Consider the following 16,881-nt stretch of genomic DNA (forward strand, 5'->3'; position numbering starts at 1 on the left):
CGCAGAAGCAGAAACAATTTAGAAACTCTTTCAGAACAGGAAATTTAAAACATACACAATGTTTTTGGATACCAATCTGCAAGTCTGATGCTGGGTTAACATTTACATCGAGCCTAGTGGTAGTGGTCACACTATTGTCTTGCTTTCCATTACACTTTAATTTTACGCCTTATCGCAGACCCAAACACCCCCTATACCTTCGCCAACGCTTCCATTAGAGTTGAGGCTAAGCCACCATTCTACACAACCCCACTCATTTCATTTCATTACCGCGTTGCAGCCAAGAAAGTAAAACAAAACTTTCTCTAAACCCCACATTTAATGCGTTTTCATGCCACCTGCATCTCACCGCGCCGAGCGGCTCTCGACTAACACCCGCTTTCGTTGCCCCGATGCTTTGTTCGCTGGCTGTGTCCTTTCGCCATTCATTCGCACCTCACCCTTTCTGGTTACATCACAAACCTTTTTTTTTTTTGCTTTTCCATCACGACGACCCGTGTACACCTCCTTCCACAACTGTTTGAAGGGAGGCAAACCTTTTTTCTTTTTTGCGTTTGATGAACAATTTTTTCGCATTTCTTTTAGAAAATTTTTGTGTTTTGCTCATCGAGCATTCACTTTTTGCGCGCGTCAAACGCTCCATACCATGCATTTTCATTCATTTGGATTTTTTCTCGTTTGAAAATACCAAGATTTTTTTCTCTTGTTTGTTATTTTTGTTGTAAATGTTTTTTGTTAGCATTTTCGTTGGCAACGCTAAAATTTTTTTGCCTGTCTGGTTCTATTGATTTTTTCCAGCAACGGCAACAACATTTTTTTAATGAACGCAATCCAAAAACAAAAATTGCTAGAATTGTGCATGCAACAACAGAAGTGGCAGCAACACGCAACAACACACCCACACACGCACACATTTATAACATGCTAAAGCAAACACGAAGCACGCTCGCCATGTACATACTCGTATATTCACAAAAACAGCAGCAACAAAAGAGAACCGTTTGCCAATGCAAGCCTGTCAGCTGACAGCAACAACAACAAACACTGCTGTTTTGCCGTCACTTCTACTAACACATCCTATTGTTGCTATTGTTGTTGTATGCCATTCTATAGGTTTGAGGTTAGAATTTGGATTTTTTGTCGCCCACTCCGTGAGGCATCGTGTGCGCTCTTTCTCATTTTCTCTTTCTCAGGATGTCATCCCCCTTCTCTTTGAACGACCACCACACTTTATTTGCATTTGCAAAAGAGTTTTGTGAAAAATTCAACGAAAACAAAAATTTAACACATTCAGCACTTTAATGTATTGGAAATTGGCGGTTTTTGTGGCCTCGCTACCCACAGTGGATCAGGCTCGTATTTCGCGGCAGTTGGCTAATGCAGTTATTATTTTTTTAATCTTTTTTGGAAGCGGTAGAATTTTAGTACAGCCCAAGGTGTTAGGAAGGGACTTTCAATAAAATAACGGGTTTCAGAAAATGTTCCTGTTTTACCCCATAAAGCATTTCGCGCGATGAATACTTATACTACCTACCACACATTTCCACATTTCCAGAATAAGAAGCTCCGTGAGGCGAAGCTTCAAGTCCGAAAAAAGCAGACAATTCAGGAAGAAATATATTATACAGCAGCGAGAACAAAGAAAACAAGTTTTGATTACTTTGGAGCTTTGAAATCACATAATTGGAGAGTATGTATGTAGTTCTCCCACGCTTGTTCACGCAGCAATCAGGAAGTTTGGACATTTGATGCCTAGATGTTAGTGAACTTACCGATATTACGAATGAAGCGTTTTCAATAGCATGAGACCGAAAATGTCTCACAATTACTCTGAATAAAATGATTCAGAAACGAACTGTCAAATTTTCATAGTAATTGTAAACAAAGTCTTCGCCGCCTTTCATCCATGACGTCACGAACTAATATATCTTCTGTCAAACACAATTAAAACAAGAAAAAAAACGTAAACTTCACCGAATCTATAACACCCTTAACAAACACAAAAGATTCCATACAAGAACTTGAGTTTAATTGGTCAGTTTGTATGACAGCTTTACGGATAACTGTAATCCGATCTGAACAGTTTCTTCGAATATTGCACCGTTGCCTTGAACAATAATCTGTGCCATATTTCGTGAAGATATCTTGTCAAATTAAAAAGTTTTCCATAAAATTTCCCTGAATATTTTCATCGTTCAGTTTGTATGAAAGCTATATGCCATAGTAGTCCGATATCAGCGTCCGACATGTGTGCTAAATTTCGGGATGATATCCCAAAAAGTGAGGGACTAGTTTGCAAATATACAGGTGTATGTACAGACGGACATGGCTAACTCGAGTCAGTTCATCCAGTTTTTCCCGTTTTATATTGTCTCCGACGTTTCATTCTGGGTGCTACAGACTTTGTTGCAAACTTAATATATCCCGTATAAAAACGTTCGATTTAAGTGACTATAGGAGCCTTAAAAAAAAGTATTTAATAGTACTTCCATTACGTACTGGAGTCCTATGTCAAACCTAGCCTCGGTAAATGGTTGTATAAGAGATAAACTATCGCCTCATCTTTATATTTCTTAGCATACTTCTCGTTAAATTAAAATTATATAATCCATGTGACTCTTAGTTCATTTTGTGCAAAATCAATTCACTTAAAGTGTTCTGCGCCGGAAATCACAATTATTCACTTCAACGGTATTCATTCTTACATTGATTCATATCCCACCCATTTTTATTTCTCTCGCTAGAAGGTGTATCATTTTTCGATTATAAACTGAGTAGCACGACAAAAAGTAAATTAAAAGAAATATGAAGGAGGTATAAGGAAGAAAAATCGCTAGATGATTGAAATGTGAATGACGCCAAAGTCAGTTGCAAATAGTTGAGCACAAAACAGTGAGCCATGGAGTCTTTCGAGACAGATATATACATATGTATATATATTATATATATCCAAATAAATCAACAAAATTAGTGAAGTATAAAAAGACATAACGATAAAGTACCCAAAGAAAAAAATTGAAATATCGGTGAAAACAGGTTACAAAATTTAAAGAAAAAAGTATATATACATATGTAATTAAGGAATCAATAGTAGGAGAGAGCAAAGGAATTGTCAATTGTAATTTGCCCTTTTCACAGTAAGTGTAAAGACCGAGCAATAACGGATAAAAATAGAGTATAGGTATAGAGTAGCAAAGGAAATGCAATCATGAAACTGCTATGAATTCTGGTTTAGCTATAAAGACAAGCATATCAAAGCTCGATAGATCTTGAAACTACATTTGTGGATTAAGAGGGCTTAGTTTGGAAAACAGTTGAAATTAAAGATTTTCATTCATTCAGAAGAATTTTCGAAGTAACATCAATATTAAAAATATGTTGGAAGGAAAAATCGGACCCATAAAAAAGATATTCTGGATCCTGGATGAAGGATGAAGGATAAGGAATAAATTTTGTAAGAAGTGATATGAGTAGAGAAAACACTTAATATATTAAATGCTTTGAAATTTGACAGTTCAAATTGTACAAAATGCAGTATCCTAATGGTCATCTATATCTTTACTCGGAGACCCACAATAAAGTTGGGAATCTAAGATTCTCAGAATTAAAGACGTTTTTGAAACACTGCAACTATAACAAGGATCCATACATTTCTCTTAAATATAGGCAGTAGCAACTAGCTTCTTCTTGTCTAGGTGCCTGGCCTCAGCGGAATCGCCGGAACTTGTAAAGCTGACGAGTCTGTAAGGCACCTATTCCCAGGTTTTCTTGTCTACGTGCATTCTGTCGCTGGGTCTATAGGCTTCGCACGAGCTCAGCAAGAATGATCAACCACCAGCACTTGTGGGATTGCGAAAGCCTTCTGGTCCAGAGTCGAAGGCAGAAGGTCCATTGAGCTACTAGCTTTTAGCAAGACTCACATCGCCGCAATGATAGGCGTCCTAACTGGACACTGTCTTATTGGCACTCACACGGCGAGGTTAAAAATTTTGGAGGACATTTTCTCCTCTACTGTCCAGCTTTCGCCAAACTAAGGTTGAAGCATTTCGGTTGCCATACTCTTTACGAACCTGAAAAACTGGCTGGTATTAATTTAATCCCGCTCAATAAATTTCTGTCATTCTCTAGGCGTTTTGTCGATATGCGACGGTCTTTTCGATCCATACCTAGAAGTTGTGGACGTCACAACGGACAAGCGTCTCTAGCTGTTCAAGTGGGATTTTTCGGAGCCTCACGAAAATCAGCCTATTTACCTTACCTAACCCAGCCTATAGTCGGCCAGTTTGTCGTGGAGTCATTATGATCATTGATCTAGTACCCTTTACTAGTCCGAGTCTGCAAAATACAAGCAGTTCAGTTATTCAGGGGTTTTGTGGAATCCAATACAGATTTGCGTTGTTGTCGGAATTGCAAACCAATTCTGATTTTCAATAGTGTCACAGAATCTGATTGGATTTTCGTCTTTTCGAACATATGCAAAACCAATATTCGAATAAGCTGTTTACTATTGTAACAAAACTTGCAAATGCATACATTTTGCGTTTGCTAAATTTAACATACTGAATAAAGTCTACTAAAGTTTACAATGAGTTCTGTTATTTTAACTTTTATTTTATTGGAAGAAAAAAGTAACGAAAAAATTATAAAGAATATATTAAAAGATCACAGTAATCCATTTGATGTACCAGTTGAAATTAATTGCTTAACTTTCATTTCAAATCTGTCAGCGACTATCCTCTTGCTTTGTTTCTAATAACAAAACCGATACAATTTCTGTTTCGTACGTCGAACCAATAATATCTGAATTCATGACACATACTACATTTTTTATCGGTTTCAATTCTGATTCTTACACCTATCAGGCTTTACAACACCCCTGATTATTATTGATTATAGAGTAAAGGGAAACTGTTTCAAAATTTAGCTACACTACAGACTTAGTGAAGTAGATAACAGCAAAGGGCTCAAAGGAACGTGATTCTCACTCCTATTTAGCGATGAATGAAAATAATTAATTACCGGTAGAAAGCACAATATGCAACGCAAATGTGTAGTTGAGGAAAATGGTTCTAGGTACACTGGATAAAAAAGAAAGAGAAGGCGAAGCAAAGAAGCATAACTGGTGAACGGAATAAAAAATATAAACAATGATCAATAAGATGAATCTACAATAGACAGGGAGTCAGAGAAAGAAAGAGTAAACTTCGATTACTTCATGTGGGCAAAATTTACCATTTGCTTCTATTTTGTTGATTTCTTGATTTTTATACTCTCGCAACATGTTGCAACAGAGAGTACAATAGCTTTGTTAACATAACGGTTGTTTGTAAAACCTAAAACTAATCGAAATAGATTTGGATGCGTATGTGTAGGTATATTGTAAATGATCAGGATGACAAGACGAGTTGAACTTCGGGTGGCTATCTGTCCGTCCAAGCGATAACTTGAGCAAAACTTTATACATGTATGTATCTTGATGTAATCGAAAACAATATAATGCTATAACTATGCTCCAAATTAAGATACAAAACCATTATTTGGTACAAGAAATCCAACTGGAAAGAGGCTGAATAGGTTGAAAATGTTTAAAACGTTGGCCGTATAATGGGTTTAATGAGCATATCCAAGCAGCAACCAATCATATGGCAGTCACGCACACTCACCATAATACGTTTGAAATGGTGAGACAACTCAACAAATACCATAAATGCTTCACAGACATTATATTTTACATGGTATGGTACTGAAAAGTTTCATACGAGCAGTTATCACAATTATAGAATGGTTGTGGCACCGCCTACCTTAAGCTGAAACCCTACATCTCAGGAATTCCTCGACTGAGTTCCACCAAAATTGGTGCATGCCATTATGTCAACATACATATGTCACGTTGTGAAAATGGAAATACGAAGTTGATCAACAACCACGCCTTCTTATCAGATATAGAAAATTTAAATTCCATACGAATCATTCAATTTATTTATATACTTGTAATAGAAATCAAGCACCAATAAAGTTATAAGAGCAAATAGTTTCTAAAAGGTTTGTCATCTTACGTTCAAAATTATACGAAATCTGACAATAAAATTTAATAATTTGTAAACGTTGTTCTTGTTCGGTTACTCCCGAATTTAGCTGCTTCTTACTTGTTTTTTTATTTTTCGTTTTGTTTTTAACGACTCATGAATATTGTGTAGGGTCAGTCAAGCGATTGTCATTGTGGCCCTAAGGCAGCGAAGTTCAGAAGAAACAAAAATACACTAATCATTTTACGCATACATATAAAATGGCGGGTATCTTGCAAGAGAATATACTAGTATCGCACTGGTACGATTGTGGCCACTCTAGAATTTTTGCATTGCATCTATTTAGAATCATTAAAAATCTGCTTACGATCTATTTTCCTTACAATGGAGGATCAGTATTTTGCTGTGTTCCCGACACTACAGTGGTTATAAAAGAGAAAGCAGATTTAATCTTTAAACCCCTTGATGTTACACTATTCCGAACAGACCTGGATTTGGTAAAATTGTACTAGTCCCGAAAGTAAACGCATTGTAAGTAGATAAGATTTTACTGGGGAATATTTTACTATGGCAATCATACGCATAAATCTGTCAAGCCTTACGTTTGTTTCAGCTATTCTAAAACCCCTAAACCTACTCACCTCTCAACTTTAACTAATATGTTTGATAATAATATTGATTTTCTTTTAAAAAGTTACAAACGAAACCAACGAAAAACTTCAGTAGCTCCGTTTTATGTATGGTCGTATTTTAAGGTGGTTCTTATATGTTGGTAAAGAAGGTTTACGTCCTAAAAAGTTTAATTTTTTGAGTCTCCATGGATAAATCTGTACTTAACATACAACATTCGCGATCAAAATCTTTAAACTAGAGTATGCAAGATTACACGAAATAGTTCACTCAATGCTTTAAGTATCACCCTAACGGCCGTATGCATGGCGGCGCGATTCCGCCTGTCTGAATATTGCTTTGAAACTGGACAGAAAATATTGACGCTGAGAAAACTTACTTAATTGGCGCAGAAATCACTGAGCATAATAGAGAATACATACAGAAGTATTAATAAACGTATAACGGCGTATGCTCTGAAGCTACAAGATGTGGAAAGCTCGTCGCTTTACAAAAAATACTCCTTCGTGGTCAATATTATTCAAAGGATAAAGTTTCTTAACTTCTCCTCGTGTTCGTCCCTTTTATACTTGGTTCGTGAGCAACAGTGTTAATGCTAAGTGGGAAATATTAAATTAGTAGTACAAGGTTTTTAAAATGCGAGCATTTTAGTTAATTTTAAGCTTTGTTTTTTTTCGTAGGAGTCCTCCTTAAGCCGGTGCAGTAGAACAGAACAGTTGATTAGTGAGTCTATCTCAATTGGAGTAAATAATTTTCTTATTTCATTGAGAAACAGGGAACAGTTAAAATAATGATTATAAAGACCTCTGAACCCTAACTCTACAACTTGAACTTGTGTAAAACAATTTAAATATTTTCCCAATTGCTTGATAAGGGAAGTTTATAAGAATTTTATTTGGGGGACTATTTTACTAGTTCAGCTATTCCAGAAGAAACCCTAGAACTCGATTTTTATTATTTTACTATATATGATGGATGCTGGAGCTTTACTCTGCAGAAACATAATTAATAAACCCTTCATATGCAAGGAACTTGACTGATGGAATATACTAAAAAGCAATAAACAGAAAATATGGTAACCTAACTACTTACATCGACATTACCATTCCACATGTAATGCATGCCAACACCTGTCGGATCGTGATGCGTCTGCCCAGTCATATGTTCGGCCATAACGGCACTCATCCAATGCACTAAACCCTGTGTGGGGTTTTGCCCCTGAACCCCGCCAATCGGCATGGTGGCGGCGACGGCTGTGCTTGCACTTGCTGCTGCTGCTTCCGACGCTGCACTGACCGCTGTAGGCGAACTGGGTGTAGAGCCGGTCGAATGCAAACTCTGATGCTGATGTTGTTGCTGTGATTGATGTGAATTGCTCAAATGGTTTGCCGACGAGGAGTTGCGCTGTTGTTGCTGTGTTGGTGGAGTTGACTGTTGTTGTCGAGCGGGTGACTTTAACGTGTTCTCGAAATTGTGTGTGGCTTCAGCAGCGATCGCGGTATGCAAATCTAAACCGCCGACGGGAGGTGTCGGTGTGGCCGAACCGGAAGACGGTAGGAGGGTAATATGATGTGAAGACGTGTGATTTGCAGTAGAACCAGTGGTGCTGGTCGGTGTCGCTGTATTCGCTTGCGCGGTTATTGCGCTCGGCGGTGTGACAGCTGCCAGGGGCCAAGAATAATTGTTGGGCTTCTGTGAATAAAAAACACGGAAAGTGTTGACTGAATAATATTTAGTCAAAACAACAATTTAGGTTGTTAGATAAGTTGTAATAGGGCCTTTGCCATAAACTTTTGAAAGTACAGGACATTATTTGAACTATAGAACTTAGGTTAGCTTAGGTTAGCGGATACAGTGCAGGTCACCTAAAAGTTGATGACCTGCTGCTTTCACGGCTTTTCATCTCCTGTGCTCGACCTTAGCTTTAACTGTACACATTTAGAAAATAAATGTTATATAATTTAGACTCAGCGGAAACACTGAAATTATTAACTTAGTTCGACTTATAGCCACACCCACATTACGGTTATAATAGAAACTTAAACAACACAAATTGCATAACCGTTACTATACGAGTATATTTAATTATAAAGCAATGCGTGAATGAATGAAATTGAACAACAACTTTCCATAAAGAACCAACTCTGATCTCAAAACAAATCGGTTTCTGCCTTCACACAGTCTATATTCGGACTCTGAGCAACTTGAAGAAATTTCCTGAGGCCGTACTTTTGTTAATTAAAGTAAACGAAAGTTTCGATCAGGCACTAGATTATATATTGATAAAACTAAGTTTTAGTGCTGATCACCGTAAGAAGCTTCGATTTAACTGAATTAACAAAAACAGCCTTTACTTTCAAAATTATTATTTCTTCTTTTCAAATTTAGGTCAAGTCAAGTTGAAACCTTATTTAATGATGCTGGGTTTTCCTTTTATAAAACAAAATAGTTTACTGGCAAAAAATATTTATAATTATAGTTTTTTCATGTCTATGACTACACCTAACTCCTTATGCGTGCATAGCGTTATAGATAATATTTTACGCTCCGAATTTCGCCATTCATTACTTAATGGAAATAAAGTTTTTGTTAAAGAATTATAGGAAAATGTTAAATGCCTACATATAGTATCATCATTACTGAATCATTACAATACCGTACTATATATTATATTTGATAGCTCTACCTCATCCTAACTCTGTATATTTCTAACCCGGAAAGCATGAGATTTCGCTGAATTAAACAATACCAACCAGAAAAAGGTGCAGCAAGTCAGAGGAAACGCAAATGTATCGGTGCACCTTCAAAACTCACCGGAATATCTACCTCAGATTAGCAATATTCTTGAAAGAACGCATATCAGTGTTAAATCATGCTCTGCCAGTTTAATGTCAGGTTTAAATAATACTTGAATATTTAATCTTATAACTAATTACTTTTCCATAAACTAACATGATTGCTACCGCTCGCGCTGTCATTTGAGTCTCCGGCCGCCTCGCTGGGCAGTTCCGCTGCGACAGCGTTGCGTTGAGCTGCAGCTACAGCCGCTGCTGCTGAGAAGAAGAAATTACGTGAGAAATGCGCAGTATTAGAGGATGCAGCACGCTGTGAGTCTGTCGGCGATTTACGCTCGTACTCGACCTCACTTTCATATAACTGTTTTTGTCGATGCAGTTGATGTTGATGCTGCTGCTGTTGCTGCAAAGCGGCAGCGCTTACGAGCAAACTTTTGTAGAAATCTGCCGGCATTAAGAATGGTGTCGCTGCTGGCGTTGGTGTGCTTGCATTTAATGGCGACGTTGACGTAAAGTCTACACACTGAACGGGGCTTTTGCATTCGTTGCTGCCGCGGCGCATTCTATGTCGCCACGTGCACAACTCCTCCACATCGGCCAACTGTTGCGCCGAAGCGATGTTGTGGCTGGTGGCCAAAGACAATATACGCTGCGTATCATTGCGACGTAGGAGGGTACCTGCCGCTGATGGCGTCAGTACAGCGCAACAGTTCATTGTGTTGGGTGACATTCTCATTGTTCTTTAGTACGAGTATGCGCTGCATATACTTTCTGCGCCTTCAAGTATGCTACGCAGTTGCTAAAGTTTTGCTCAATAAAATGTTTGTTTTGTTTGATTGTTTTACTTTCCGAATAATAATTTCCGCTGATTCCGGTTGTTCGCGTTTTTATTTATTTACTTGCGATTGGCTATATTTTTTCTTATTGTTGAGAAAATAGAACTAATTTGTTTTATTCTGGAACTCTGCAGCGATATTTTAGGAGCATCATTGTATCATGAGTGGATTGGCTAAATTTGTTTTTTCAATGTTCAGTTTTAGGAACTTCGCTTGCCATGTTTTATAATTTTACATTCTCACATTATTTGAAATTGCCTGTTTTAGTTTTTCGAAAGTAGTTTTTCGGTTTTTATTTATTAATTTTTTTTTTTTAATGAAAAAAGTACAGTTTATTCTGGTACTTTTTCTATAATCGTTATATTAAAATTTTTTTTCTAACTTTTTGTCTTAATTTTATTTTTGTTTTTTGTACTTTTTAAAATAATTTTATCCGCACTTTCTCACTTTTTCGTTTATGACACTTAATTAATTTATTTTAAAATATGTTCGTTTCAAAAATCCTTTAGTTTGTCACATTTCGATACATTAGTATTATTTATATGATTAAATAAATTTAATAATCTTTATTTTCTTTACTATAGTTCATATTCACAATATTTACTATAGAGTTTTGTAAAACGTTTTTGTATATTTTTGTTGTTGTTATGCTTCTTAATTGCGCTGTATTTACTTCCGCATGTACGTTTTTTTTCTTATGTCTCTTTTACATCTTGCTGTTTTCTGCATTTATTTCCCTAAAGCTCACTTAGTATTTTTAAAACCCATACATTTTTGTATGTTTATAATCTTTTGTTTATTTATTTTCAACAATTTGTTTTTGTTTTTAGTTTCAAGACTAACTACATTATTATTATTACTTTTTTTAATACTTTTTATGATTTTTTATTCCTTATTAGAATACTTTTTACTATTCTACTGTTTCTTTTGATTACTTTTTTATTTTGTTTATTCATTTGCTAACGGTATTCTCGATTTATATCTTATCTTATCTTAATTCATAAAATCTCTGGCAATTTGCTTATATTTATTTATTTTTTACCGTTGTTTAACTTTGTGTTTTTGCGAAGTAAAGTTTTTATGTCCGTCACATTCGCTAATTTTTGCACTTTCGTTTAGGAACTTTTGGTTTTCTTATTTTAAATAAATACTTTTCACATCAGACGACAAAACGTGTCATTTTGTGTCATTTGAAAACTTCTTACTTCTTATGTATAAGTAATTTCATAAACTTATTTTTTATTCGGTTTCACTAAAAACCCGTTTTATGACTCTTTTTTCATTTATGTGGCTTCAAAACAACGTTTTTTTTTATTTTAAAATTTTCCCATATTTTCCATGTCGCACTTTCTCATTGTTCCAATTCAATACGTTGAGTAGATTTGTGCTCGTTTATATATATAAATATTTCTGTATTTTTTCGTCGCACTGCGCTATTTTCCGCCTACTTCTATTTGCCCACGTTGTATTTATTCTAAATTTCTGGTTGCTTTCTTTTCCACGCCTGATATCGTTGTAGTGGTCGATTTGCTTTTGTTTTTGTTGTTATTAAAGTTTGTTTATTTTTCGAAATATTTTTTATATATTTTATTTAAACGCTAATATATTTTTTTCTACGCAGCTATATCACGTTTTAGGAACTTTCGTTTTCGTTGAGTATTTTTTACGCTACATGCAACAGTTTACGCTACGTTTTGCCATGGATTTCCCGACTTTTTGTCAACTTTTGTTTTAGAGAAATTCCATGTCTGCTAGGTTGGTTATTTCTTTTATTGCCGCAAAATCTCCGCTATACGGCCTAGTAGGGTGTTATGTTTAGAAATTTGCAAAAAAAACTATATAATCGATTTACATGAAATTTCTGCGCGTTTAGAAATCATTCAAATAAATAAAATACATAAAATAGTAAAGCCAAGGGAAATCAAAAAATAAAAAAATGTTTTCATTCAGAAATGTTAGAAACATTTAGAATCAAAGTTGTGAATGGAGCAAACGATTGCCGTATATTACACATATACTTATATGTATAGGTATGTATGCAAGTTGTGTGAATAACACTAGTAAATACTATCAAGTTAAGCTGCCATTCAACTCATATACACACACTACAGTTATGTGGCTACCCTGCAGTGAAACTAACTAGTTATAAATTACTATGGAATTAGTATGGTATGAAACAAAAGCACCCACCGACTAGTTGGTAACAGTAACTGGTATTTTTACGAATTGGTCCGAAATATATCAATTACATACTAGTTTGAAACAGATGTCTAACGGTCTAGTTCTAATTTTATTCCGAATAACCATTTTTATTTGGTATTTGTTCTTAAAAAAAATACTGATGCTCTAACATAAAAACTCTTTCTGAATTCTGTCTAGATTAAGTCTATTAAGTTTAAATTAACAACAAAGTGATTCAAATCTATATTAATTCTATGTACCAATTTACTCAGTAAAACATTAAGGCGTTAAGTAGAGAAACAATATCAGTCAAGGATAGTGTCTTTTTGAAGCACTTTACAATCTCATTGATTTATTAGGCGTAATAAAACTGTAATGAGTATGGAACCTTATGTTATGGAGGAGAGTTTCATTGATAAAACACTTATTTATTACCATAGCCGTTAACTAGATATCAACTCGCTCGCTTAAAGTTCGCAAAAAGCGTTAATGTTCTGTATGTGAATACTTTCTCCTCCATCTGGCACTACTAAGAAACCGTACGTCTATGTATGGCCTAGTATAACTTAACCGAACCTAAGGATACCCCAACCAAGCCCACGGAGCTTCTGGCGAGCCATACCTCTCCTTTTAGCCAACGCGGCCGATTGCTTATTTCTGATGGTCCAATTGTTGGCAATACAGTTCGGAATTGAGAGTTATTAGATTAAAATTATAAACTCATACTAGCGGATTTTCTTCCAATCACACCAAAAACACAGCTCAACCGTTTCGGTTTGACATTGTCAACAAATTGATTCAAATCGTTTGTAAAACAATTTCAATGTCTTTCTTATTTACTTGAAATTTGGCAAAAATTTTCTTTATTTTCTTTATAGATATAGAAGTAGGTATTGCGAACTTCAATTGCTGTGAACCAAATTTTTTAATTCTAGTCAACCTCATTGGCACAGAGTTAAAACCCATAATACTAGAAAAAAGTTCAAATTTCACAACACTTTAACCGAAATATTTTTGAGATACTGGAAACCCCGTTTTTTTTTAAATAGCCACCATTTCGCAAAAACATTATTTGCTCATTTAAAGTGGAAAGTATTAACAGATTTATTATATGTAATGATTTCGGAAAGGTTCGATAATTTATTAAAAAAATCAAACAAACACAACCTTCGTTGCGCATAAAAAATTTTCCTCCAAACTTCGCATGCACCTACATGCCGTATACGCAACATTAGTAACGCTATACATTCGTATATGAATGTATGTAAATATGTGTGTAATATAGATTTGTATAACATGAAATTATCACTCATCCACCAGGATCGACACTTACATACATACATCTGGAGGTGCGTACAGGAGGGAGAACTGACCTAGCTCAACTACTGGCTGGAAGGTTACGCACACATTTACTAAATTTGACTAAAGAGAGTAGAGTGACAAAACGAGTGGCGCTACAGACAACTGAAATTAGCGAAGAAGAGAGCACAAATATACGTAGAAAGTATACGCAAACGAGCGTGATTGGAATGTTTGGTATATTCACTGTGTTATGTTAGAAGTTCAGATGAAGACGGTTTCCGGCATCAAATGGATTAGAAGAATATTGTGGGTCACTTCAATATGTTTCAGGATTCCTCTAATAATGTGTTGATTTTTTTTTTGTATGAAGTAAATAAATAAACATAAAAAAGTAGAGCAACAATAGCAAAGCTAACGTGATAGTTAATATGTCAGTTATCCAATGAGATCTTAATGCAGCGATTCAATGAGATTAAAATTGAATTCGTAAATGCTGTGCACTTTCTATAATAGTCAAAGTTTTTATTACACCCTCAACAAGGTATATAAAGTATAAGAAGGAAACGTCGGTGACCGCATAAAATATATATAATATATATAAACTATCAGTATGACGAGTTGGGTCGATCTAGGCATTTCCGTCTGTCCGTCTGCTTGTATACACGCTAAACTAGTTCTCAGTTGTTGAGATATCGGCCTGAAATTTTTTACACGTCCTCTTTTCCTGAAGAACCTGCTCATTGGCTAGAACTGCCGATATCGAACCAATATAGCATATAGCTAAATTTGGCATGGCTTATTGTCAATTGGAATATAGTGTATTTGTGTAGAGTATTATAGCAGGTATTGGTGCAACCGAGGCTAACGTTTTTTGTTGCTTATCATTGCATCTTACCAGTATTACTCATTTATCTAAAACTTTCTTATCGAGCTTCTGGCGTAGTTATATCAACAAATAGTCAAAACTTTTTTATTTCTGAAACTGTGCGGGATCTTGGTTCATTAAGAGGACCAAAAGCTTGCTCTACAGTCACAACTCAATCCAAAATACGAGTCTTGTCCAAAGAGAGAGAAAATCCAAAACTACGAAACCTTCAAAAAGCCTTTTCAAAGGCTTCAAAACATTTAAATTCGATATTAAAATCTGGGCTTTCTACACAAAAACACAAACAACCTTTTTCATGCCCAAAGGTCCCGTTTACTTTGGAATGCACCGCCTATTAAATAATAATGAAACACCGGAAAAGTGGCATTCGTTATTTCATTATCACCGTTTCTCTATTGTAACCTGTTTGACATCAATTGCTTCAACACTCGCAAAAGCCGAACACACATGCTGCTTCTTCCGTGTGTCGTCTGCTCAACGCACATATGTGTCATGCCGCCTGCCACATTTACTTCTTTCTCTGTAACCTTTGAGTTGCACTTTCACTCTCGCATATCTGCAACAACAGCAAGCAGAAAAGTCACACTTTGTCACACCGAACACCAACACAGTTACGCGTCACGAGCACGCACTTTGTTTACATTCATCTGCGTTGCTTTTTCACTCGATGGTGCAGAGGCGCGCGGTGCAAGCGCAGACGGCGCGTACGGTTAGCTGTCCGTGAATTAATAACAATCAAGTGCAAACCGAACTGCTGATGAAATATATACATATAGAAGTGATAACGGCGCGTTATATGTATGGCGAGGCATGCGACACGAGGCAAGATAAACATTTTGACACACACACAAACGCACATATTATTGTTGATATATTTTTAACAATTTTTCAACAGAAATGTTTTAATTTTTATTATGCTGAAAGCCTTTACTACTGGTTTTTGTTTTTTTTTTTTGCCAATGGTTGTTGATACCGGGTTGCTACACTGCAGTGCAGTGCCTTTCGCTTGTGCCACGTTTGTGGCATGCACGTACGACCGCCACAACGCTTCCCTGCCATATGAGAAACCGAACCGTTGAACTCTTTGCCGTTTTACCGTTTCGCTGTTCAGCTCCTGCTGCTGCCGACTGGTGTAAGGACATCAGCGACAGTGGCTGCGTTTGCAACGGCAGTGCCAGCAATGAGAATGGCCGCTGCGCGCTTCGCTGACAGCAGCGGTGCATTATTATTGTCGCTATATTGTAGTCTGTGTTTTTGCTCTTGTACTTGCTTATTTTTTCACGCTTTTATTATTATGCTATTAGGTATGTGTGTGTGTGCGCTGCTCGTTTCAGCTGCCCCATTTTGTTGCTCATTTTTTTCTTCTCCGCGAGGTTCCAATGCTCCAACTGTATTTCGTTTTCCCATATCCTTTTTGTTCATAATCTGCCCGCTTTTATTTCACTTGCCGTTGCTTTTGAAATTGTTTTTGTTTGCACATTTCACTCCTTTCCATACATAAGTACATATTTTACAATTGCACTTGTTGTTGTAGTATTTTTTCTTAGCGCTTCATGCTGCAGTGCAGCATTTTCTTCTAAGATAAAAAGCGCCAACGCCAACAAGGGAGAGGAGCGCACGCCAAGAGCAGGAAATTCAGCAGCTGTAACGCTGGCGAACAAAAACGCAAGCAGCAACAAACATTTACAAGCCCAGGGTAGAAAAAAGCGAAGCGAAGCGACAGCAACAACAACAGCCACAATAAAAGTAAAGCAAAGTAATAAAATGCGCAATGAAAAAATGCAGTAAGTATAAAATGGAAAAAATATGTAGCGCAGAAGAAAAAAACATTTATAAGTGCATATGTACAGCTAAATATGTTGCCACAATTGTCTGCTTGTCTGTTTGTCTGCGTCGCTGCCAGGATAATCGCAGCCGCTGACGCAGCGGCAGGAGCTGAGAAGCGCCGTCAAGCGAGTAGATTGATTTTCTTTGCTGCACACAACCATTTCGCTCGCCCATTTTTTTATATCAAACGCCACTGCTCATGTGTCTGTCCGCTTGTGTATGTGTGCGCTTTATTTTTTTCTATGCGCTGCCGATGTACCCACATTTCTTCTACATACATACACAAACACACATACGTGTTTTTCTCCTTTCAAATCTTTTAGCACAAAAGCTTATTTTTTCCCTCGCGCTTTCAAACTCTTCCTTCAGTGCCTTTCTTACTTACATTTTTTCGCGCA

At 36.4% G+C, this 16,881-nt stretch overlaps 1 protein-coding gene across 2 annotated transcripts in view; it reads right to left on the reverse strand.

Moving 5' to 3' along the window:
- Positions 1 to 16,881, reverse strand: part of rn (rotund) — a 134,943-nt gene that overhangs the window by 105,515 nt on the left and 12,547 nt on the right. The window contains exons 1-2 of one of the 2 annotated variants that reach the window (XM_036373656.2): positions 9,609 to 10,467; positions 7,749 to 8,348 (exon numbers count right to left, since the gene is read on the reverse strand). In XM_036373656.2, coding sequence (XP_036229549.2) covers positions 7,749 to 8,348; positions 9,609 to 10,187 — 1,179 coding nt within the window. In that variant the 5' untranslated portion in view covers positions 10,188 to 10,467. Of the gene's footprint in view, positions 1 to 7,748; positions 8,349 to 9,608; positions 10,468 to 16,881 lie in introns of those variants that run through there. The other variant, XM_036373657.2, reaches the window with a different exon arrangement.

Source organism: Bactrocera oleae, chromosome 2 (assembly GCF_042242935.1).
Source record: "Bactrocera oleae isolate idBacOlea1 chromosome 2, idBacOlea1, whole genome shotgun sequence".
Taxonomy (NCBI): Eukaryota; Metazoa; Arthropoda; class Insecta; order Diptera; family Tephritidae; genus Bactrocera; species Bactrocera oleae.